The sequence below is a fragment of the Apodemus sylvaticus genome, chromosome 13, assembly GCF_947179515.1.
Source record: "Apodemus sylvaticus chromosome 13, mApoSyl1.1, whole genome shotgun sequence".
Taxonomy (NCBI): Eukaryota; Metazoa; Chordata; class Mammalia; order Rodentia; family Muridae; genus Apodemus; species Apodemus sylvaticus.
In genome coordinates this window covers 16028883-16052802 of record NC_067484.1, presented here as the reverse complement: position 1 = coordinate 16052802, position 23920 = coordinate 16028883, and the positions used below count along the sequence as shown (strand labels likewise).

General features: G+C 43.6%; 1 protein-coding gene across 5 annotated transcripts in view; it reads right to left on the bottom strand.

Annotated features, from left to right (window-relative positions):
- Atp9b (ATPase phospholipid transporting 9B (putative)) overlaps window positions 1–23920 on the bottom strand; it is a 221512-nt gene that overhangs the window by 2473 nt on the left and 195119 nt on the right. For all 5 annotated transcript variants that reach the window (XM_052155254.1, XM_052155257.1, XM_052155255.1 and 2 more), the window contains 10 exons: window positions 23367–23537; window positions 19556–19654; window positions 17730–17819; window positions 15462–15606; window positions 15179–15243; window positions 14238–14393; window positions 13997–14061; window positions 11344–11452; window positions 2293–2350; window positions 1173–1376 (listed from right to left, as the gene is read on the bottom strand). In XM_052155254.1, the coding sequence (XP_052011214.1) occupies window positions 1173–1376; window positions 2293–2350; window positions 11344–11452; window positions 13997–14061; window positions 14238–14393; window positions 15179–15243; window positions 15462–15606; window positions 17730–17819; window positions 19556–19654; window positions 23367–23537 (1162 nt within the window). The remainder of the gene's footprint in view (window positions 1–1172; window positions 1377–2292; window positions 2351–11343; window positions 11453–13996; window positions 14062–14237; window positions 14394–15178; window positions 15244–15461; window positions 15607–17729; window positions 17820–19555; window positions 19655–23366; window positions 23538–23920) is intronic.

Genomic DNA, 23920 nt, shown 5'->3' with positions numbered 1-23920 from the left:
ATAAAAGCAAACCTTTCCCTAGAGGAGACTGGCTCACACCACGCTCCAAACAAGAGTACTAGTGATGTTCTCATTTGAAGCCCTTTCTTTCATGCCAGGTGTGTCATGCTTCCTTTGATGGGCAGCTAACTCTCCACCTCCCATCTGCATCACTCCCTGACTGGTCTACAGAGTGATGGCCCGCAGCAACTGAACTCACTGTGGCGTGGATCCAGGACCTGGAGTGGCTTTGTATTCACCAGTGTGCAAACTTCACACTCATCACCCAAAGTCACAGTGTCTCCACGTGACGTGCAAGGTCCAAAGGAATGTGACTAGCTTGTATGGACAACTGTTCAAGATGAAAACTGCCACTACCATCATGGGTGTGAAGAACACAAGAGGAACATATAAAGGTTTCCCCTTTTGGAAGCCTGGGGCCTTTCGTTTTAGATCAAGAAGTACACTGCCTGGCTTTCAGGCAGCTAGAAGAATGCACACCACGGGCGCACTGACCATGTCCACACTCTCTGCTTTGAAGTCTGGGAAATGGGGACTTTTCACACTCTAGGAGCCCAGTGAAGCCCACACTCATCATGACTCGTTAGCACATTATCCTCTCTTCAGTCATGCTTACCAGGTTGATAGGATATGGCTTCTTCCATTCTTAGCCTCTGGCTGGGGAAGAAGAGTGTGAAACAGTGTGGACCAGGAGAGGCCGGACCAGTGCTAGGGTGTGGCAGGACAGAGGAGTGTAGGTTCTCAGATGGGGAACTCCAGCACATTTTGCTTAGGATCTTTTTCTTAGGAAGCTGAGGTCTCCTGGCAAGTCACTGTGAGCTGGGCTGGGGAAGACACCCTCTTTACATGGTGAGAAACCTAAGGCTGCCATCAGGAGCCTTCAGACAGCAGAAGGGAGTGGGACAGTGTGGCTCAGAGCCTTGAAGCAGTCAACGACTCCCACCATGGACACACACAGAGTAGCTCTTGAGGGAACATGAGCGTGGCAAACATAAGCAAGGTGGAGAAGGTCTCCATTTTATAAATCACTACCACATTTTATCTTTCCAGAAAAACAATCTGTGTGGTAAGGCTTTCTTCTACAGCATTTGTCTATAAGAGAAGGTGTTGAGGAAATGACAACCAAGGGGTAAGGATCATTTGCAGATAATGAATCACTTCCAAGCACTTACCAAAATACTCATTCAGAAAAGCAAGTGAGGCAACATAGCAGCCCAGACTGAGGAACTCCGCCACAACCATCAGCCAGTGCCACGTCCTGATAGTCAGGGCCACCATGAGCAGCTCAGTCAGGATCAGCGCTGTGAAGGAGATGGCCACAACATGGACAAACTCGGCCTCGAAGAGCAGCAGGGCCCCATACATGAGGATGCCTCCTGGAGGAGAGAGAGGCCTTTCTCAGGGCAGCCTCCTTGCTGGCCTGGGAACTGCGTTATCATGTGACCTAGCTAGAAGAGGGAGAGCAGGAACAGCTGGCTCAAACACACACAACAGGGACCAGGGACACAGACAGATTTCACAGGGATGGACAGTCCAATCAAAAACTGAACTGTGGCATTTGCAGAGGCTCACAGACTTTAAAGATCTATAGGAAGCCAACTTCCCGGTTGGTTGAGCTCCCAGTCTCACGTGAGATCTCTGATCGGCTAGGCAGTTAGGTTAGGTTAGATAAGCTGTCCTCATTAGAACCCTAGCAGAGGGGCAGCAGCTTCCTACTACATAACAGATGTCTCCAGGCCTCACTATCACCATCCTGTGAGGAAACCATTGTAGAGCACTGTGAGAAGTGCTTATCAAAGTGTTCTGACGACACTGACAGTTATAAAGTACAGTCTGGGCTGGGGAATGTGGCTGAGTAGGCAGAGTATGGGCATCACACCAACTGGGCACAGCGGCACACACCTGCAACACAGCACTTGGAAGGGGGAAATAAAAGAATCAGGAGTTCAGGAACAGCTCAGTTACATGATGAGTTTGACCAAACCTACCTGGGGCTACACAAGACCCCATCTCTAAAATTTAACCCCTACAACCAACCCAAAAGCTCTTCCCAGAACATCAATCCATACATCCATATGCTGGAATACTAATCTACAAGATAGACAATACTTACTGTTAGAGACACTTTAAGCTGTTGATATTTAATTTGCAGGTAAAAACACAAAACAGTATTGCTAAGACAGCACAGATAGACAGCCAGACAATCCCTATGTTGTTGGGGGACTTTTAGTGATGAACATATATGAACGGGAAGATGTGTTACAGGGTCTGGTGAAATCAGGCCCAGCTTACCTTGGTAAATACTGATCAAAACCCAGATGAGGAAGGTCTTGAAGGAAAGGGATCTTCCCTAGGGAAACACAGAAGTCTGTTAGGAGAGCAGGGTAGCATGCCTGAATATGTTCCCAAGGAGCAGGGGTGGGCAGCTCCTCACGGGGCCTGAGCCCACCTACACACTGCCCTGACCCAACGCAGGGTACCATAGGTGATGCTGTCCCCTGAGTAGCTGCCTTGGTGGGCATCAGGGGTATGTACTGAATGCCAGTGGCTGGTTGGGGTCTCAGATGTCCTCTCATCTCATCTGTGGAAATTCCTACAGTCATGCCCTGGGATTCCTAGTACCCAAGAAGTTGGTGCCTACAGATAAACACTTAATGACTAGGAGATAAAGACTGTGATAAAATGGGTTTCCCTCTACTTTGTTACCATTTGGAAATGGTAACAAATATTTATTTCTCAGTTTCCTCTGGACCTCATTCCCCCAAATAAAAATGGTGATGGTATTTTAGTTATGAGTTATCCCAGCTGGAGTAAAATTTTTTTGATTTGTTAATCATTTCAGGAAAATCTGCCACATTAGTAAACCGAGCACAGACAGAGTGGCCTGTCATATACAGTGCTTCATCATCCGGCCTGAGCACAGGCTCCCAGGTGGGCAGACACAAGAGATACACTGCCTATGCACTCGTCCTTCTGGATTTCTCCGAAGATACTGCGATACAAGGGAGCACAAGCTCATGTTCAGTCCCCTTTCTCAGTGCTAGGGCTCTGTCAGGTGAGTTTGCCTCTCATGTATGGAGCGCCCTCAGCTTCTGTTCTTCCTTGCAGGCCTCCCTCCTGGCATACTGTGACGTTAGTGAATCAGAGTCCATAGTTCTACATTTAATGTATCCCCTTCCTCAGCCTCACTCCCCTGGAATACTTCGTGAAGCAAATGTGGGCATATGTACCCACAAGGAAAGGCTGACTGCTGTGGGGCTCAGAAGACACATCAGGTATGCCTGACAGCAGCAACACATCAAAGCCTAGATCCCACTGAGCTAGCTGTATGTTGAGGACTTTTAACAATGGACATACATGAATGGGAAGATGTTACAGGGCTGAAGAGGCAGCTCAGCAGTGGAGGGAACTTAGTACCCTTCCAACATAAGGTAGTACTTAGCCACCACAGTTCCAGTTCCTGGGGACGCAAACATGCTGTGGCTTCTATGGGTACCTGTACACATGTGGGACATGTATATGCATGCAGGTACATGTGCAAACTATAATCCAAGTTGTACTTTAACTGTAAAAAATAGTTACACCTTTATTTTCCTTAGTTAAAAGTGTCCATCATAGAAGATGCTGACTGAGCCCAAATTCTTCCTATATGAACATAAGGAGACTTTAACTATACTGAAATTTATTAAATACTGGTTTTAAAAAGCAAAGAACTTAAAACAACAACAAAAAATAAATCAAACAAAAAAAAGCTCTTTAAGCTGGGATGGGATGAGGGCAGAGGGTGGGAGGGGGAAGGGGGAAAACAGGAGGTTGGGGGTGGTATGGGGATGGTATCTACAGAGTGAGTTCCAGGACAGCTAGGGCTACAGAGAGACCCTTTCTCAAAAAACCAACCAACCAACCAACCACCAACCACCAACCAACCACCAACCGCCAACCAACCACCAACCAACCAGAGAACTGCAGCAGGTTTGGTACCTAGTTTTCAAGAGCATTTCTCTGTCAGACAGTAGCATGTTTGGTCTTTGGCCATGAAACTCATCTGTAATCAAGTATGTGACTAATTTTACTTCAGGATCTAAAGGAAATCTAACTTTAATGTTAGATTTTTCTAACTTGATTGCCAGCTTGTCTCAGGTGCACTGAGACAGACGCTGGAAGCGGACTGGGGCACTTGTGCCACTTGTCTTGTTACTGCTGCAAACACCAGGGCCTGTAAGGCAGTTTGTCCAGTCTGCACACACAACAACTTCCGACTCTGTATGGGCTACAGATTGATAAGTCCCTACATAACAGACTCGGTAAGAACCATCAATAAGTGATCTGAAGACATGTGCATATACCTCTGTTCCTTGTGTACATGCTTACAAATGGATCTGCCAAGATTGCTGTGGTAAGAATATATTAGCCACAGAAGCAATCCATTTACTGTGGACTTCAAGCTGATTATAGAACTGTTTTTCCTGATATAGAATGTCTGCTTCTCCTGATGACAGGCAGGCTGGCTGGCTCGCTCACTCACTATGTCTCTGTCCATGTCACATTATGAGCTCACTCACTCACTCACTCGCTCGCTCACTCACTTGCTCGCTCACTCACTCATTCACTCGCTCATGTCTCTGTCTGTCACATTATGAGCATTCAGCTCAGGAGAGACATCTGGAGTTATCGTTGCCCAGCACATACCTCCTGTTTTATCTGTGCCTGCCTCAGTTTTCTCTTCTACGAAATGCAGAGAATGGCATGTACCTCAATAAGCTATACAATGCAACACAGAGACTCAGAATAATAGCACATTTAATGGGTGTTACCACTGATGTATCTCCAATTAAATACTTGACTGTAGATGAATAAAAAACAAAATAAACAAGAATTTTGCAAAAGTATCTATGAACCTCAAATAAAAAATCAGCAATATGAAAGCACAAAATGTCACTGGGTGTAGAATGCATGTGTAGCTCACAGTGACATGTGTTTATGACATACAAGTGGACAGGAACCATGCTGTGGTTACATGCAAGGTATAGGTGTGCATACTGTTGTGCACACAAGAGCAGAACTGTCCTCTGGGTGCCAGCAAAGGCACATCCTTGGCTTCTCAGAAGTTCTAGGACTCCCTCTTTTATTATTCTTCCAGTCCACCTCAACTTACTTACTTTGTTTCCTGACAGAGGCACAACAAAAGATTGCTTTTCTCTCATATTCCCAAGGTTGAAATGAAAAGGCAGGGTACAGGGTGGGAGGGAGGATAACTGTAGTACAAATATATTGTAGAGTCAATTATAAAATGTCAGAGAATAGAATAGAAACTCACAAAGAGCAAATCATAATTTGTTTGATGCACAGTGATGTCACAGAAAGACCTGTGAAACTAGCCGGTCCCTTTGCCACTGTTCTAGACTGCAATCTGATAGGTGGCTTACTGCCCTCAGTCAATCTGCACCTGTGCCAGAGTTAGGGCTGACATACACAGTTCAGAAGATCCCTCGGTGCTCCCAGGGGCACTGTGATTGCAGAGCACAGTTGCCACACTTACCAGCCTGGCCAGGCATTTTCTATACCCAGACACTCAGCAACAATTGGTACTAAAAACTGAGCAGGGTGCCATCTTGGCTATCCTAGTTTGATGCCACTAGTTTTCCATTAATGCACCAGGGAGTAAGTAGGACCTCTTGCTATAAAGACATTCCGTAGACTGGTCCCAACTGCCATCTGGCCAGGATTCTAATATCTGTCTTCAAGAACCTCAATTCTCCCCAAAAGCACTAGCCAAGTGTGGAAGGAAGATTCTTTAAAAACAAAACAAAGCCACATCATAACCTTGTTTTCTTTGTCTTCTCTTTCCTTCGTTCGTTTGTTCTTTTTTTGTGAGAGTCTTGCTATGGAGCACTGGCTGGGCCAGTACTTACTGTATAGCACAGGCTGTCCTTAACTCATGGCAATCCTCCTATCCAAGCCTCCTGATTGTTGGGATCATACACATTGTCATCATGTCCTGCTAACAATGACTTGAAATGGTGAGGACATTACCAGGGGACATCTATCCCCGAGAGCTTATGATTAGGAGGCTGTGGCATCCAATACTGTCACTGGTCATATGGACTAGGATGGGCTTACTGAGGTTGTATCTACTGGGATTCTGCTGTTAAACAGCTTCTGTTTGTAACCAACAAAACATCTTGGGAATACACTTTCCACCAAAGAAATATCCCATGTAGTTGTCTTGATCTATTTTGTTAGGCACCCCAGGGCTACTCACAGAAGTTCCTGGTGTTCCTTCACATCAGGACTAGAAATAATTCCTTAATGAGAAGTCCCCCTTTTCATATTAGTGTGGATCCAGTAAGACTACTACACATTTGGTTTCTCCTGGAAGGGAGCTCCTTCTGCTTGAGTCACATGCTAGGTTAATGCCACCACCAATGACTTTGCAGCATTTATTTACTTTCTGGTATCACATGGTGCTTCAGGTTGGCCTCCATCTTCTGTGCCTGACCTGGACTTTCCTTCTTTATTGCTCAGCCCCACTGGTTGAAGAACACTGCAGAACACTGGCCACCGGCTCCAGGTCATTATCAGGAGCTGACCTGGGATGGGTATGTTTCTTTGTGAAGTCATGCTTGTGGCAATATGCACTTTGTGCCTGAACAAAACTAGGAGCCCAAACTGACACCTGATTACCAACTCAGTCCTTACCTCCTGTGTCTCATCAGTAAGAAGGCTGTTCTCACTAGCTACATGTTTGTACATGTTCATTGTACACTAAGGACACAAAATATTTCCCCATAGGAAATCCATTTGCAGTCTTGCCAGCCTTTCTGTAGACTAGAGGTGATTCAGAACATTGTCCATTTTCACACACCAGTGTGAGTTGATGATGATCTATTTGAGATTCTGTCATGCATAGTCAGGTACCTGAAACATAGTGGCAGATACAAACACAAACACCTTGCGATTCCCTTTCCCTGCAGTTTAAGTTTTGTCAACCACTGATCTGATCTTGCCCTCTGGTTCTGTACTTTCCAGATCATGGAGAAATAGAATCAAAGTAACTTTGCCATTAAGTTTTGCTTAACAAAACACAGTTCAGATTCATCTGTGATTCATATCATATGAATGATCTGTTTTTCCCTCTTGCTTCTACACAGCATCCCGCTGCACATCTGTATCATCACTACTGTTTGTGGTCCCCGGGATGCTTATCCTTTTTCTGGTCCAAGTATAGTTGGCTGCTTCTAGCTCTTGGCAACTATAACAGCTACCGCAAACTTCCTGTTGGTGCAGGTCCTCACCAGCTTGTGGGACTTAGGAGTACTAGAAACTCGCATTTCTTTTCATTCTTTTAAAAGTCTATTTCAGCCAGGCAGTAGTGGCTCACGCCTGTAATCCCAGCACTCTGGGAGGCAGAGGCAGGTGGGTTTCTGCAAAATTCATAAAGCAAAACTTTATAATGAAGTCCATTTTATTTTGTCCTTTATGGATCATGGTTTTGGTCTATGCGAAAAACTTTCTGTTGAGGTTATGAATTCTTTTGTCCTGTATTCCTTCCATTAGGTTCACAGTTTCTATGCACACCAATGGTCAGTTGAGTGCTTGTGCCCACGTGGGGTGAGGAGTGTCAGCTGCAGAACAAGTAGGCCAACTGTCTGACATCAGCCCTCTTCCATCTGAGCTCCATTGTTGTAGAATTCAGCAGCGGGTGTGGATTTCCTTCTGGATTCACTTCTATCCCCTCCTCTGTGTCTGTCCCGCCCACTGTCTTTTGTGTTATTACAGAGCAAGTCCTGAAACAGGAAACTAAGCCAATCAACTTTGCTCTTTCCCAAGCGGCTCTGACAAAGCTAGTTCCTTGATGTTCCATCAAAATCCTAGAGCCAGCTTGTCAATATTCAACAAAGTTCAGTCTCTAGATCAAAATTCTTCCAAAAATGTGTCACAATTCTTGTGCATGCATCTTGCAGTGTCTTATCAGAGTTACACTAGAGTGCTTTGCTTGTTTAATATTGCTAAAATTGGTATTATTATTGTATCTGTTACTAGAATGTGAGAATTAGAAATCATACAATATAGATTTTTCTTTTGAGACTTGAAAATAATTATGGAACCTCTAAAGAGAAATTAAAATTGTGTCTTTGCCAGGAGGTGGTACATACTCGGGAGGTAGATGCTTGAGTTTGAGGCCAGCCTGTTCTACAGAGTGAGTTCCAGGAGAACCAGGGATGTACAGAGAAACCCTGTCTCAAAAAGAAAGCATTATTTAAAAAAAATTACACATTTTAAAAGACAGTTATGTTGAGAATAGGCTACAGAAGAGAAGAAGTGATAGACAGCTGCAGGGTTCGTAAGAAGGGTGAGCTGCAATTCCTTTCTCGGTATCATTGCAACTGGTTAACAAACAAACCAACTCTCCCATTAGCCGGCAATGCAATTGTAACTGTGAGCCAAAGTCACAGCCAAGCGGACACCTCGGTCGCAGGCAGTCCCAGCTGACTCTGAGCTATGCCACTATCCCTGTTCTCGGACTCACTAGCTCCCTAAAAGTGTGTCCATCCATCCAGGACATGTCTTGAAACCTGAAGTGCTAGGAGAGGCATGGGCGTGTCAGTTTTCTGTCTGATGGTGGCATCCCAAGAGGGAGTGAACTCAGGATAAGCAAAGTTTACTACCTCAGAGCATAATTGGGCTTCAAAAACAGAACAAGAAATATTTTAGTTTAAAATACATTATTTCCTATAAGAAAATCCAGTTGGTATTTTCTTAATGAAGGAAATGTTGTCTTTTTATGTAGTTAACATATATTTATTCCCCCTTTCATTCATCAGCTATTTAGTGAGCAGACAGCAGGTACCTCAGTCCCCAAGGCCTAAAACATAGCTAGTGACACATAAGGAGGGGGGCAGGTATAGCTTAGGCTGAGGAAGCAGACCAACAAATGCTTATGTCCACAGTTAGCAAATCCTAGTAGAACAGTAAGTTGGAGCTGTAATGCTCATAGTGTTTATTCTCTTGACTAAATGACTACGTTACCAAGTACACATAGAAAAACAGAGCATGGGGGCTTGAAAGAGAATGTCCCAAAGTCTCAAATGTGAATGCTTAGTCCATAGTTTTGCTCTGTAAAGGATTAGAAAGTGTGGCTTGTTGGAGAACATGCGTGTGTCACCAGGCATGGGTTTCGAGGTTTGCAAAGCCCACACCAGGCCCAGCCATGTGCTCTGCCCAGCAAAGACTGAAGCTGCAGTCCCTGTGAGAGGCCACACTGACTTGGAACTGTGCTCTTAAGAATAAGCTATTCCTAAAGAGGTCAGAAGTTGGATGTGTGTGATGTCAAAGCATATTTTTAAAGCTAGAAATGATGAGACAAGAATTTGAAGTATATCAGATTTTAACATAATATATACTACAAAGATAAAAATGACAGATAGATCATAGAAAAAAGAGAATTTAGAGACAATGGAAGCTGAATTGCTAAAATAATGCAGAGATCACTCTAGGATGTTGAGACTTTCTACATTGTTGACCTTTACAAAAGTGGAAACTTGACTGGGATACAACCCCGTTCAGACTGCACCTAAAACTCCTTGTGTTTACATGGTGTGAGCTTACGATGACTATAGAGTCACCTAGTGACTGACTTAGACACCTGGGGCCCTATACAAAGTTCTGTTACTAGAGTAATTTAGATGCCTGTAATGATGCTGGTTGATCCTTACAAGGCCTAAATCTTCACAAGTGGTAAAGCCATGTTCCCTCTAACGCCTGGGGGAGACTGTGCCATTATTATACTGTTGTTGCTGTGAATCCCTCCCAGCCTGGGAGCCTGCACACCACTCTGAGCAACATGACTCAGTGTCCTAATTCTAATGGGATGGAGAGTGCCTGGATTTAAGAACGGGTATGGAAGAGGATTGGGGTGTTTAAACTTGTATCAAAAGCTGGTTTCTACCTTCCTTTTGTTAACCAAACATTTGCAGAATATCTGGAGATAAGGAAATGCATGAGCTACTAAAACTCTAATTATTTGCAATAACTTCCTATAGTTTTCATTTCTATGACCTTACTGTGATCCTATCACAATGATCTCATTTTAAGGATTTTAGACTCAAAGTGTCCCTTCTAGTTGTAATTTTTATGAGTTTTGAATAATCTTTCCTGGTAGTTACAACTACATTATCATCGTGATAATGATCACATTTATAACTTATTTTATATGATCACAACGAAAATTTATTTAATAAGAAAATAGAATTATTTAGATACTTTATAGGTCTTTTAAGAGGCTTTAAGTTTTATAAATTTTGTCTTTATACTAATATAAAACCCCCAAATACTGTGACTTACCCAACTCCTATGATGATGGTAAGCTGATGGTCAGATGAACGACAGTCTAGCCTGCTAGTTAGCAGTCAGCTGGATTAGTCTAGTCTATTAGCAGCCAGATGGATCACGGTCTGGTTTGTTAGCTAATGGTCAGCTTGGAAGCAACTAATTCTTTGAACACCCAATCTAATTCTTTCTTCGCTATACCATATTCCTACTGCTTTACAATTGGAGTTGGTAATTTCAGGTTATCAACTGAAAACCTAAATTAAATTGAAGGTTGGTGGGTTTTTCTCTTTCTGGCCATGTAGGAAATTCTGAGGTTACACATGATGTGTACGGGCAGGGCTCAGCTAGTCTCCCACCATGTCCTCATCATCTGTAGCTTTACAAATACGCTTTGACATCACACAACCCAAGTCCAACCGCCTTAGGAACAGCTTATTCTTAAGAGCACAGTTCCAAGTCAGCGTGACCTCCCGCAGGGGCGGCAGCTTCTGTCTTTGCTGGGCAGGCTATGCTTCGCATTCTGCCCACAGAGGAGCACAGCTCCAGGTTAGAGGACGGAGAAGCACTTTTTCAAGTGAAATTCTGAAGCCCACAACTAGAGAACCAGGGATGCCAGGTCACTCCAGCCAGGGACTCGGGCTCTGGAGAGTGCTGAACTCTGCTCTGAGTTAAAGGAGGCTAGTCTTCTCATGGTAAAGATACTAGGCTAGGCAGGCAGAGCTGCAGCTATAAGAATCCAAACATAGGTCTGGATGTCTTCGCCAAATTCCATAAAAGTTCCACAAGTGGTTCACAACACCTGTTCAGTTATTATGTATAACATCACATGAGTAGTACAAAGAGTATAGAGCTTAAAAAAAACACCTGATATTTCAAAATATGTTTCCTTATGTTTGCCAAATGTCAGGGTGTATGTTATCCCAGGGCAGAGGCTGTCTCTGCTTTGCTGGAACACAAAGAAGACCAGCTCTGGTGTGCTCTCATTAGACAACGCTAGCACTGGGGTCCTACCTTGGTGAGGTCCTTGTACAGCTCTGGGTAGAGAATCGCCATTTCTGGCTTTACATCTTGGTCCAACACTAAGGAGAATACTGGGAACATGGTGTAGATAGTTGCATACCTAGAAAACCAAGACCAAGTTCAGTTAGCCTGATAGATGCTTGTTTAACTCCATGTTTCTAGCGTCACAGGGAAGTCAAACTCTCAAAAAACAGAAAACAAAATCTTATAAAAACTACCCAGAACCTCCAAGGTTTAGATTACTCTGGTGCTTAGGTTTGAAACCCAGCACAGACTGTTGTATAAACCACAAATACACAGAAAAGCATCCATTTAAAATGAGGGTTTTCTTATGAACCTTTGTCTTTTGAAACATGGTCCTCACAGCCAAGGACAAAGAGAAACTTCCTAGGAAGCCCGGTAGGGCCTCAACCTTGTGATCCTCCTGCTTTGGCCTCCTTAGTGGTGGGACTGCATGGCCCAAGTTTTGGATGATCCCTGCAGACTCACATGCAACCATCTCATACAGAGAAATCTTAACTTCATACTAATACCCACATATGTCCTACACTCAGCCATCAAGCATGGTACCTAACTCATTAATATTCATTCATTCATTCATTCTCTCTCTTTCTCCCCCTCCTCCCTCCCTTCCTCTCCCCCTCTCATTGTAGGGCTACTGTAGAGACTTAGATAGAAAGCAATTTTTGTGGATGTCTTTCCAGATTCCATGTCATAGCCTGGAGATATGTGCTGTGAGCATGCACAGTGCCTTCCTTACAACTGAATGGTATCTCACGGTGGATAAGCCACACTTGCTGAACCACTTCTTCATTTGCGTAAATATATCTTGGTTATTCCCAACCTTGGGTTATTTAAATAAAATTGGTATAAATATCTACTACCCTCCCTTCCTTTTTGATATAGGGTCTTACTTTATAGCCACGATTAGGCTGACACTCACCACATAGCTCAAGCTGGCCCCAATCTGTCCTGATCCAACCTAGTAAGTGCTGGGATTTTAGTCATATACCACTCTGCTCAGTTTGTCTCCATTTTTTGGGCAGATAATCCATCACTTTTTTGGGAGGAAGTGTCACCATGATAGGTTCTGGTCATTCAGCAGAGGGATATTCACTTTAGCTTCTTTTGCATGCCTGTGACTTGCCGTACTCTGTGCCAAGCACTTACAAGCAGCCTCTCGGTACAATCCTACCTGAAGCTCCCTATTGTAATCCCCTATGGATCAAACAGGCTCAGGAGATCATGCACATTTTACAAAGCCGGAGCTACTAATGGTGGGAGTCAACAAACAAAAAAGTCTGGGCTTGAGATGGGAGGCCTCCATTTCTTAATTATATCACTTAATGTGGTCAGAAACACACTGGTTTCCCAGAAGCCCACACAGATCCTTCAAAGAGGGTGGCTGTGCTGTGGGATAGGACATGCTACTATGCAGGCCAAGTCCCAGAAGTAGTTTCTGCTTTGATGATGTGGTGAGATGGAAGGAGGTGGAAGCCCAGAGAGATTGACAAAGGACAGGTAACTCGCAGGTCCTTAACAAAGACCTATGTCCCCTGTTTTGGCTAAAGTTATTAAGAATTCTGGGAGGAGTCATATGCCCTTAGGATGTTCTCGGACCAGCTTGCCGGTGAAAGATCTTGCTTTGTCTTGCAACTGAATACTGGAGCAAAAGGTACTGGTGATACTGTAGCGGTAAAAGGACCCAAGCCAGTCCTTTTCAGACTGACCCAGCGTGATCCTAAATCTCCCAGATGCAGCTCACTGTTCTCACATGACACACAGGGACAGCAGGAGGATGGCCGCAAGCAGAGCAACACTAAAGTCAGGGATACTTTCCAGGTTCTTTCTGGTCATAAGATGATGCCCAGGTTTGAGGTGCATGATGGTCTCAATGGGCAGACAGTGGCAGGGGAGAGCTTTCATTCTGTGGTCACAGAGGAACACTAATACTTCCATGATTTCTAGGTATAACAACCAAGGATGGGGATGGGAGAAACTACCATTTATTTACTTAGATGAGTCTTCCTTTTCACACTTGGTTGACAATATCATCTTGGCACACATATCACTATGCTTTTGAAGAACTTGTCCAAGGTTTCTCAATGGCTGTCTTTGAATGCAAGGCTTTGTCATTGCTAGGGACAGAATAACCATGTCTCTCCCAGTGCTTTCTATCTCATTTCCTGGTTGGTGGCTGGTTCCATTCCCTCATGGTAAAGTCATATTCCCACTGGGACAGGGCGGCTCAGGAGGCCTGCAGCTGTGGCCTGTAGCTCCAACCCCGCTGACGGCAGTGTTGGCATGTACCCGCCCCTTGGTTCTGCCCCTCTCATTATGCTTCGGGCCCTTTGATACAACCTCAGATCTGTCATGCTTCCTGACACAAATTATGGCTTCCCCAAGAATACAAAGTCTAATGAGAAACTTAGCACAGTCTTCAAAGGCATACACGTACAGGTGTTTTTCAAGTTTCTTCAAACTTAACATGAGATGTCATAGCAGTTAAGTCATCTTAAAGGTTTATATGCAAAGAATTACCCAGAACATCTAAAGTACCACTCAATATGCTCCACATCTTGTTTAAATAAAAGTTCTCACATGCACGAGGCTAAGAAACACCGAGAACATCTGTTTCACTTACCCTACCATAAGGAATCCCTGGTACAGTGGTACAGATGCAAAGTAGAAGACTGAAGAAAACACAGCCTTGAAAGACAGAACATGGTAAGTTAAACACCAGTGCTACATTTGTACCATCTTTACAGAGGGATCTTACTACAGTACAGTGACACCCAGTAAGTCCAGTGGTCACCTCCTACAACAATGGCACAGCCCACAGGAAGCCATTGCCTGCTGTGGCATGGTGGGCACAGGCTTAATACCTGCATGGTGGAAATGATGAGGCCCCTGTGCATGACGAACTGTCCAAGTGCTGCAGACCGTTTGTAGCTGTTCCGCCCATGCACCATGAGCAGCCTGCCGATGTGTCTGAACTGTGTGATGGAGAAGTCCGCTGCTAGGGAAGCCTGTTTGCCCTCCTGAAGAAGCACAAAGAACCTCTGAGTAACATCACAGACTGAGAACTACACAACACTGAGTCTTAGAGCTTATATGAATTAAGACACGAGGGCAGTGCCTGCTTGACCCCAAAGCATCACCCAGTCAGTATGTCATCCATTTGTACCGGACAGTGTGGGTGAGGCAGAAGAGACTGTACTACAACCTGTGCACATACACAGACATCAGCTGCTCACAAGAAGAAAGGGGCTTTGATCTATCAGCAACACAGAAAATAAGAAGAGAAGGGTTATCACTGGCTATGGGGACACCTTGCCCTATCACATGGTCCCAGGCTACTTCAAAACAATTCTCTAAATCATAATTTGAAAAAACAACCTATCTCTGAATCTTTAAAACTATTAAGGAGAGTAGAACAGAGCAGACAAGGGACAAGCCAAAGTCAAGTTGAACACATTTTTATAGGCCTTGCTATGTGTATTTATGTTTAGTGACTATATAGGAACAATCAACGTTGACACAAACACAAACGTCAACCGTGGCTTAGTTGGCAGGAGAAAGAGACTCCTCCTTAGAGAAGAAGCACGTAAGAGGGCACAGGAATTGAGGCACTGGGGAAGGCAGACAGGGTAACTAGTGATGCAGGACCTGGGTCATAAGCACAGAGGACCTGGTAGAGCTCCTAAAGAGATGCACACACAGCCAGCAAGGCTGCTGAAGGCTGCTAGCTTCCTTCTGTTTCCCAGCATGCCATGGTGGGGCAGTGAGGATGGAACCGTGACTGTGAGACAAAGCACAGACCTACCTTCCCTTCAATCCCAATCCCACAGTCAGCTGCCTGGATCATGCTCACATCATTCCCTCCGTCACCTGAGAGGTACCAAGAGGTGGAGAGTAAATAAACATCTTTTGATTTGTGACTTATACTACTCTTAGTGACTATTAAGGATTTTCTATATCACAGATGAAATCAATTTTAGAGACATAACACAATTTGCCTTAAATGTTAAGAAGTTGGTTATTTTCATGTTTCACGCATCACCATCCCACCACCCACCCATGGCGTGGCTGAAGCTGGGTGGGCTCACCGATGGCACAGGTGCGCTTTCTGGTATGCTGGCGTAACAGGGTCACAATGTGGGCCTTCTGGGTGGGTGAACAGCGACAGCAGACCACAGCAGGGCACTGGCAGGCCAGTTCCACAAGTTCATGCTCGTAGTACCTCAGGCAGACCTGGGGGGACAGTGCTGTGACTCTATTGTCAACACACAACCCTGGGAAGTGAGCAGACTTGTAAGAAAGCCTCAGCTTTCCTTGAGAAAACAGACTTTCATTTTTTGGGTCTCATCCTGGACTATGCCCTCCAAACTTTACAGTATAACCTATCCTGGGGCAGATGGCTCAGTTGTATAGGAAGGCAAGAGGGGAAGAGGAGCAGGCATGGCCAGGCTTCTAGTAGGAGAGAGTACAAGGTCTCTGAAAAGTACTGCATTGCGGGTGGAAAAGAGCTCAAACAAAGGCCAGGGTCAGTGGCCACAGGACATTCTGCCAGGCTGATCTGACCACATGCTGTGTGTACTTCCCTGCAATCAGCAGACAACAAGTCTACCTACATTTGGATTCAGTGGTTCCCAGGCATGCGTGAGGCTGATGAAGACCTTGGTCTGACCTGTGATGTCAGATACTCAAGGCACTTCCAACGCGAGTTTCAGTTCTCAATTCTCTGTGTTGCTGGAGAAATCCAAAATCCAAAATCTCTGTTTAATGGGCACAGGTCTTATTCATTCTCTAGGAACTCTAGCATTTTCTTGAAATGAAGGAAAGGTACTGGAAGAGTGAGTTTTCAGGTCATGTGGCCCAGAAGGCTACCAACAGAAGAGAGACCTTAGACCTGGCTGCCAGATTCGTGGTGGGTAGAAGGTGTACCCTCTGCCAGGAGCTGTGGAAACTTCCTTCTCCAGTTGGAGACAGGATTCATGCAAGCTGTATCTTCCTGTGTGCCAGAGCAGAGCCCATGGCCACCCTGCTCTCCTGTTCCCTCTGCTAAGGGATGACGATGCCTACAGTAATGTTCCAGGAACCTTGGAGCCTCCCAGCACTCAGTTTTACACACTGCAACTGTCTTAATGTCTGTGTCTTACTTTTCTTTTGGTATGGATTTCTCATACAACTTTTAATCTCCTGTAAGAGGTGTACTTTTGTTAGCTACTTATTAGATGTTTTTGGAATACACTAGAATATAAGAAGACAAATTAAAGAAATTTATAAATAGAAAAGACTATTTGTAACATATTAAAAATATAACATACACATATATAAATATATATGTAAGTATATGTAATATGTAAATATATAAAAACATATATATTAAAATATGTTCCAAATATGAGTACAAAATGAATGGCATCTTCTGATACTGGGGTGCTAATCTACCAGAGCAAGGCTGGAATGAAGCTGTCAGCTGTCAGTCTCTTACCAACCCTTAAAATAACTTCAGGGTAGCTCTGAAGATACTGGTACAATATGCTACAGTATAAGGCCCAGGATCCCAAGTGTGCTAGGAGGACAGCAGTAGGGAGCACAGGAGAAGCTGGCACCTCAACCCTGTGCCCATGAAGCTGAAAACCATACATATAGTTAAGGACAAATAACAACTGGCCCACTGGCCTTTCCCACACAGGTTTTCCTGCAGTCTCCTCTAGGGCTCTACACTGAGAATCTGAACAATGCCACAGGTAACCTCTGTACCACAGGTGCAGGTAATAAGGAATGTATGTTTAAAAAGCAATACACATTTTTTATAAGTTGAGTAGAAAATTATGTAGCATGCCTACTTAACAATAGGGAATAACAACAACATGAAACTAACTGGAGGTCACTACCTCTTCTTAGGGACCATGTGTCCATGTGCACACACCTGAATCAATGGCTTAGACAGAGTACATATTGCATGCTGAAATGTCTTGCCTACTGGAGACTGATGCTATTAACAAATGAGCAGGGGACCCAGAATCAGGACAGGGCCTTGAACTGCTGAACTCAAGCAGCTTCTAAACAGGAAGGGACAAAGGTGAGTCCTTAGGACATGCCATGACAAGAGTGGCTGGCCAGGCTGCTGAGGAGTATGTTTCATCCAAGACCCCCCTGAATCACTGGGCTGCAAAGACAGGCAGACAGCAGACACATACTTAATCAGAGAACAGTCTTAAGAGACAGATGGACCAATAGAATATGGTACATTACTGACCAGTCCTATCTTAGAATTAAGATACACACTGTTATAGACTAGTCGGACCTCTGGAAACAGAGCTATACAGGCATGTACATGGCCAGCACATACATACACTCAGGCTTACCTCCAGAGAGTCCCCAGATATAACCAGTGCACAGTCATGCTTCCTTCTAAATGCATTCAGCTCCAAATGGGCCTCTCCCCGATTGGATACCTTCATTGGAGGAAAAAAAAATCATGAATTAAAAATGTAGTTAATATACAAGACATTTTCCAGGAATCACAGTAGAATTCTCTAGAAAATGTATTTAGAAACTAAAGGTGCTTATTAACCTATGACCAGAGGCACTGTAACAAGTCCTGGCAGATTCTGCAGCTGCACCTCACACAGGGACTGTTCTCTGGCTTCTGGTCATGAAAGCATGTGAAGACTACTGTTGTTATAAAACATTTTTATAACAATGTAATGACCATGGATTTTGTATCTCTATAAAAGGATTTATTAAAGTGGTGTTGGGTAGGTAGGTATTGGGAGCAGTGTTGAAAATCATTGTCTCATAACATCCCAAACATAGTTGCAGAGAATTATAAATTAGGATACCAGGGCCCAAGGAAGTTGAGTTTCCCTTTCTCACACACCAAGAAAGAGACAAAATTATATGGATTGGTGTTTCATTTAAACATGTTTCTTTATAATAAATGGAGTAATACAAAATAATTTCATGAAGTTGCTTCTGTGATCTCTGCCAGGAGTTTCAACTTATCCCATCCATTTTTGCTTAATGTCTAAAGAGGTAAGCAGTCTAAAAGGGTAAAAAAAATCAAGCTGCTATTCTGAAATACTAAATTTAAAGCAAAAATATGCCAGGAATCAATGCACTGTCTCTGCACATGCTTTCTGTGAAGATTTTATGGGGTATAAAAGAAATGATATAAGAGTGAAATAAATTAAAAGTTTCACATGATCCAAATTAATCTCCCACTCATCCTTAAGTAGGTAGGTTTTATTGTGAAAATTTTAATTTGTGGTGCCATAATTCTGAAAAGTCAACAAAAATTGATCGGAAGTTTTATCAGAAGCATTAATAATTTAATTGCAAATAGTAGTCTGCAGGGCATAATTTGAGATTCTGATGTTTCAAAATAAAATACATTTACATGTAAATGATACTGAAATAACCATTTCTGTAGGTGCAAGCATTTTATTCTGACAGTTACAGACACATGGTGTCTGCCTACTCACCATCAATCATGACCCAAGGAACTTCTACTTCTTATTTGAATTAAACTCATCATTACTAGTATATACAGTAAACACATGAGTTCAGGTCTCTTCTATTACTTCCTCTGTGCAGTCACAGAAGAGCTTTAATCTGAAATGGCAGTGGGCCAGAGGTGCTTCTGCTTTGTACTAGCCTTGTCTCATAGGAGCAACCTCTGTACCAGTGGTACAACTAACAAGGAATGTATGCTTAAAAAGCAACATATGGTCTTTATAAGTTGAGAAAAATATTTAGTATGACTACTTAAAATAGGGAGTAACAGAAAGTGAAAAGTATAGGAGAAAACACTTTTCAACTTGCAGCTTATCATCAAAATATATCTCATTCATTCAACATGTGTTTATAGAGTAAGAAAATATCTCCAACATTGATTTTTAAAAGATATCTAGCAGTTACTGTATATACATTTTAGTTGTAAGATAAAAGACTCAATGATTTAGGCGCATGTAGTGGTGTACACCATTATTTAATTTCAGTACTTGGAAGGCAGAGTAAGGTAAATCTCTGAGTTCAAGACAGCCTGAAACACAGAGGGAGTTCTAGGACAGCCAGAACTACACAGAGAAACCTTGTATGGGGTAGGGGAATCATAAAACAAAATAAACTTCAACCCTTCAAACAAACAAAAAAAATCACTTAATTCAAAATGATTTAGAAATCTACTTACTGGTCTGAAAACATGAATGTCTTGTGTTCTGGACACCAAATGTGAGCTTTTGGCAATGCAAGTAGCTGTTTCCAGTTTATCACCTGTTAGCATCCAGATCTATGAAACAATTGAAGCTTGTGAACTTTAACAATGCATCTCTATTTCTTTAAAGTATCCTTGTGCACAGATGTTTGCATATCACACTTACAGGATTTTCTCAACAGGGACAAGATGGAGCAAGACAACGGAGAAATGAAGTGAGATCACTTTACTGATCCTTAAAATGGAGACAAATTCTGACAGGGTCCTCAAGGACACAAAAGGACAAATACTTTGTAATTCCACATACATGAGGTGTCCAGAGAAACCATATACAAAGGGAGAAGGAGCAGGAGCTGAAGCAGGGAAGTTTCAGCAGATGGTGACAGCAATGGCTGCAGAGAATGTTCTCAACTGTGTACCTAAAGTGGCTAAAGGCCAGCTGTGGTTGGGTGTTTTGTACTGACTTGTTTAGCGAGAGTAAGTCGGAAAGGGAGGCTCAGACGTACAGCTGAGACTAACGCAGAAGCCTGAGGACGTGAGGAGGCCCTGCAGAGGCAAAAAAGTGCAGAGGCCTTTGTTCCAACCTAGCTCTTCAGCTGGGAAGAGAAGTGCATGGAGGCCAATGGACCATGGACAAACCAAAGTGGACTTTTATCAAATAAAGCATCCAATTGCTACTCAACACTTAAAAACTGCATACGTACACACACACTGTGAAGGTATACACTTGGACTCTGGCTGCTTAAACTGTGGGTCAGGATTTTGTATGTGGTCACATAACTACTTGTGAGGGTTGTTGTAAAAAAAAAAAAAAAGGTAACAAAGAGGTCTCTGAACGTGCAATAACCAAAAAGTAACTTGGACTCAAGTGTATGAGGGAGCTGCCTCTGACAGTGCTCGCTGGGACGCCCCGCAGCCTTGGCTCTCACCACACCCCACACCATGTGCACTGTGCATGCCCCGGGCTATGCAGCATCTATGAGCACTGTCTCAGACTCAGTGGTTTGGCTCCAGACTATTGAATGCAATGAAGTACAGCAGTTAACTGTACAGACTTTTAACTTAAAAAACATGATTAATTGTGAAAAATAAAGACTGCTAATGTTATATGACTGCTATTCCTCGGCATGTAAGTATTCAGTATGTTTGGATTGCACTGTGTTAGAATATTTTCAAAATTGTTTGAATTGCTGATGTGAGTTTCATAAAAAAATTGTTCAATTTTGGCTTGGATTTGGGTCAGAATTTCCAATTTCTGACATCGTCCTAAATAAACCTCTGCCCCTTTACAATGTATTTATTGTAAAGTGGCATTCACAACTAAAACAGAATAGTTGTGTTGATGATGCTCTATACATACTGCTGCATCAAACAGTCAGTCAACATTTAATTATATTAAAATAAGGATATTGATCTCATTAGTATGTAAGTTTACTTTTGTCTTTAATGAATGGTAAAATCAAATAACTAAAGAATAGTTTTAAATTAAATTTATCACTTATCAGTAAATATTTGGTTTTTAATTCTATTTAGGGTAGTGGTTCCCAAATACCTAATGCTGAGACCCCTTAATACAATTCTTCATGTTGTAGTGACCCTCCCAACATAAACTTATTTCATTGCTACTTTATAACTGTAATTTTGATACTGTTATGAATCATAATGTACATATCTGATATGTGATCCTCAAAGGGGTTACCACCCACAGGTTGTGAACCACTGACTTAGGGTCATGTAAAAACAGTCTCTCAGGTAAAAAGGGAGCATGAGTGGAAAAAGTTTTAAAAGCCTAGGACTATAAAGCAGTAAAATACTCAGGGTATTTATACAGAGGAGCAAAACAGCCCTGCATTACTAATTTCATCATCATCATCAGTCTCTCAGATTCTTTATCATGTAGAAAGATAAATTTGTGGAAACAGGAAATAGAGACACCTGTGTGGCATACTGATTACTCTAGTGGTATAGTCACTGTGCTGTTTTGTTTAATTAGCATACTTTCATTAGCTTCACTGCTCCTCCAATGATAAAATATTACTATGATAAACCGAGTAAGCACAGTCTGCACTGCCATTGCTGAGCAACTCTCACTCAAGAAACAGGGAGATGCAGCTGATAATCACTATACTCGTGCTTCAGAGTGGGATCTAGTCAGGTGGTGCCTGGGAAGAGTTAAGAGGGCAAGGTTATAGAGAGAGGTCATAAGCCTAGAATTACTACAAATACCTTAAGTTCTATACCAAGGAGCTTTACTACTTTAAAACTGATTATCTAGCATGTACAGTCATAAAACAGATTGTAAGTCATTTTAAACAGTCAGGTCATCTGCTCCCGACTAACCATTTCTCCCCTGGCGTTTGGCTGCAGGCATAACTGAGTGTGAATGCCCGAGAGGCTGAGTGTGGACTGCTTTCAACTGTGAACTCTGGCTTGCTGATGTCTGTCCTGAGTGCGGCAGCCTGTGTGCCATCTGCTGCCACTAAATCTGGCAACACCTCTTGCTAGGCCTCTTCTCACAATGCTCAGAACCAGGTGGACAATCAAGGTAGAGCCAGGTACCACTGTGCTTCTGACCTTCCTTTACATTCTCTCCTTCATCTAGCTGGAGTGTTTTTCTTTCAAAGTCAAGTGGTACGTTTCCCATACCATCTTCAAAATTAGTTTCAAATCCTTGAGGTAGAACCAAAATACATTTTCTGTAAGCTGCTAAGAAAGCAGCTAATAAAACCTAAGCCCTAACTCACCCCGGCCCTAACCCTAAAACCAAGAAGATCATTTCCACAAACTAAAAGTCATCCTCTCCGTGCTTAGCCATAGAGAGCTGGCTGAGGAAGAGGACGGCAGTGCACAGGGAGGGAGAATGTTTCCAGGGAAAGAGCTCCCCTGGAAACCAGCCCCACTGGGAAAGGGACTGACTCTCACAGTCACAGGAATGCCAGTCATCTGGACTCCTGCAGACACTGTGTTCTAACTGCCAGTTTGCACAAGGGAGCAGTGGGGGAGCTGGGCACTGGGTGGGAAAGAGGAGGACCTGAGAGCTATGTAGTGACCACATGCTCATGTGTGGTGACAAGGAGTGCAGGGACAAAAGCCCTTCTGCACCTGAATCGGCATTCTCAGGCATCCCTGCAGCAAAGACAGTGCTTTGCTTGTGGCTGGGCAGAGCACAGCGTGGCTTCTCACTGTAGGCCCTTCCTTCTAACTCTGGGAATGGACACACACTGCTTTAGAAGCATAGCAGAGCTGAGCAGACAGCAGCTTCTTCTGAATGACCCTGCCTAACAACTGTCTACCCCAGCTCTAGAGCAGATGGAGACTCAAGTGTGTGAGGAGCCAGCAGCAGGTGAAGCTCAAAGCCGGCCCGGCCGCCACTGGGCGCTCCTTCACCACTTGCTCTTGCACAGAACTCCTCCCTAACTAGTACAATGCAACCACTTACAATGCATACCCACACTTGAATGTATTCAAGGCCCACAGAGGCTTCCTGGGTGATTTCTCATGGGGAGTATGCGAGATACTTCAGGAAGGTTTGTGATAGGTTCTGACTGTGCAGGACTTGGACAGTGAACAGAGGGGAGGATACAATCACCAAGGCTGTGCATATCTGCCAGAAAAAACTGACAGGCCCTAGACTACTCTCAGAAAGTACACCTGTCCTGGGGAAGGACAGATTAGAGCCCGGCTTCAGAAAGGCCATGCTGCCTTGAACATGGAGAGAGCCAGACAGAAGGGGCAGTGTGTCAGTCTGACTCAGCAGGAGTCTGCAGTGCTAGGCTGCGTGCTCTACCTTGATCCCTGCATTGCGCAGCATCTCTAGTGTGGGCCTCACGTCAGCTTGTAGCTGGTCCTCCACCCCAGTGAGGCACAGCAGCTCCATCTCTCGCTCCAGGCTTTCTACAACCGCAGCTACTTTCAGAGTCCGGTCATGGATGCTCAGTTTGGCTTGACTGTATCGGCTCTGAGGACAGAGGGAACAGGTAGACAAGTATGTACATCTCTCATGGTTTGACTTACACAGTTGCACTATATCAGCTCTGAGGGTACAATGAGACAGGTGAACATGTGTGTATATAGTCTGTGTGGCATGCATCAGATCTTGGGGGTCAGGTTGATCTTTTGTGTCCATATGTGCTCTGAGTAATAATTATTTCTACATGAACTCTAGGTAAATTTTCCCTGATATGGAAATCTGAAGTACTCACAAGTCAGACACATCCTGAGCAATGACATCATGTTAGAAGAGCTTCAAATTCTGGGGCATTTTGGATTTAGGGAGCTTGGGTAGCTAAACCTGTTGTTTGTGCAAATATTCCATAATGCATAGAGCTACAAGGTCTACAG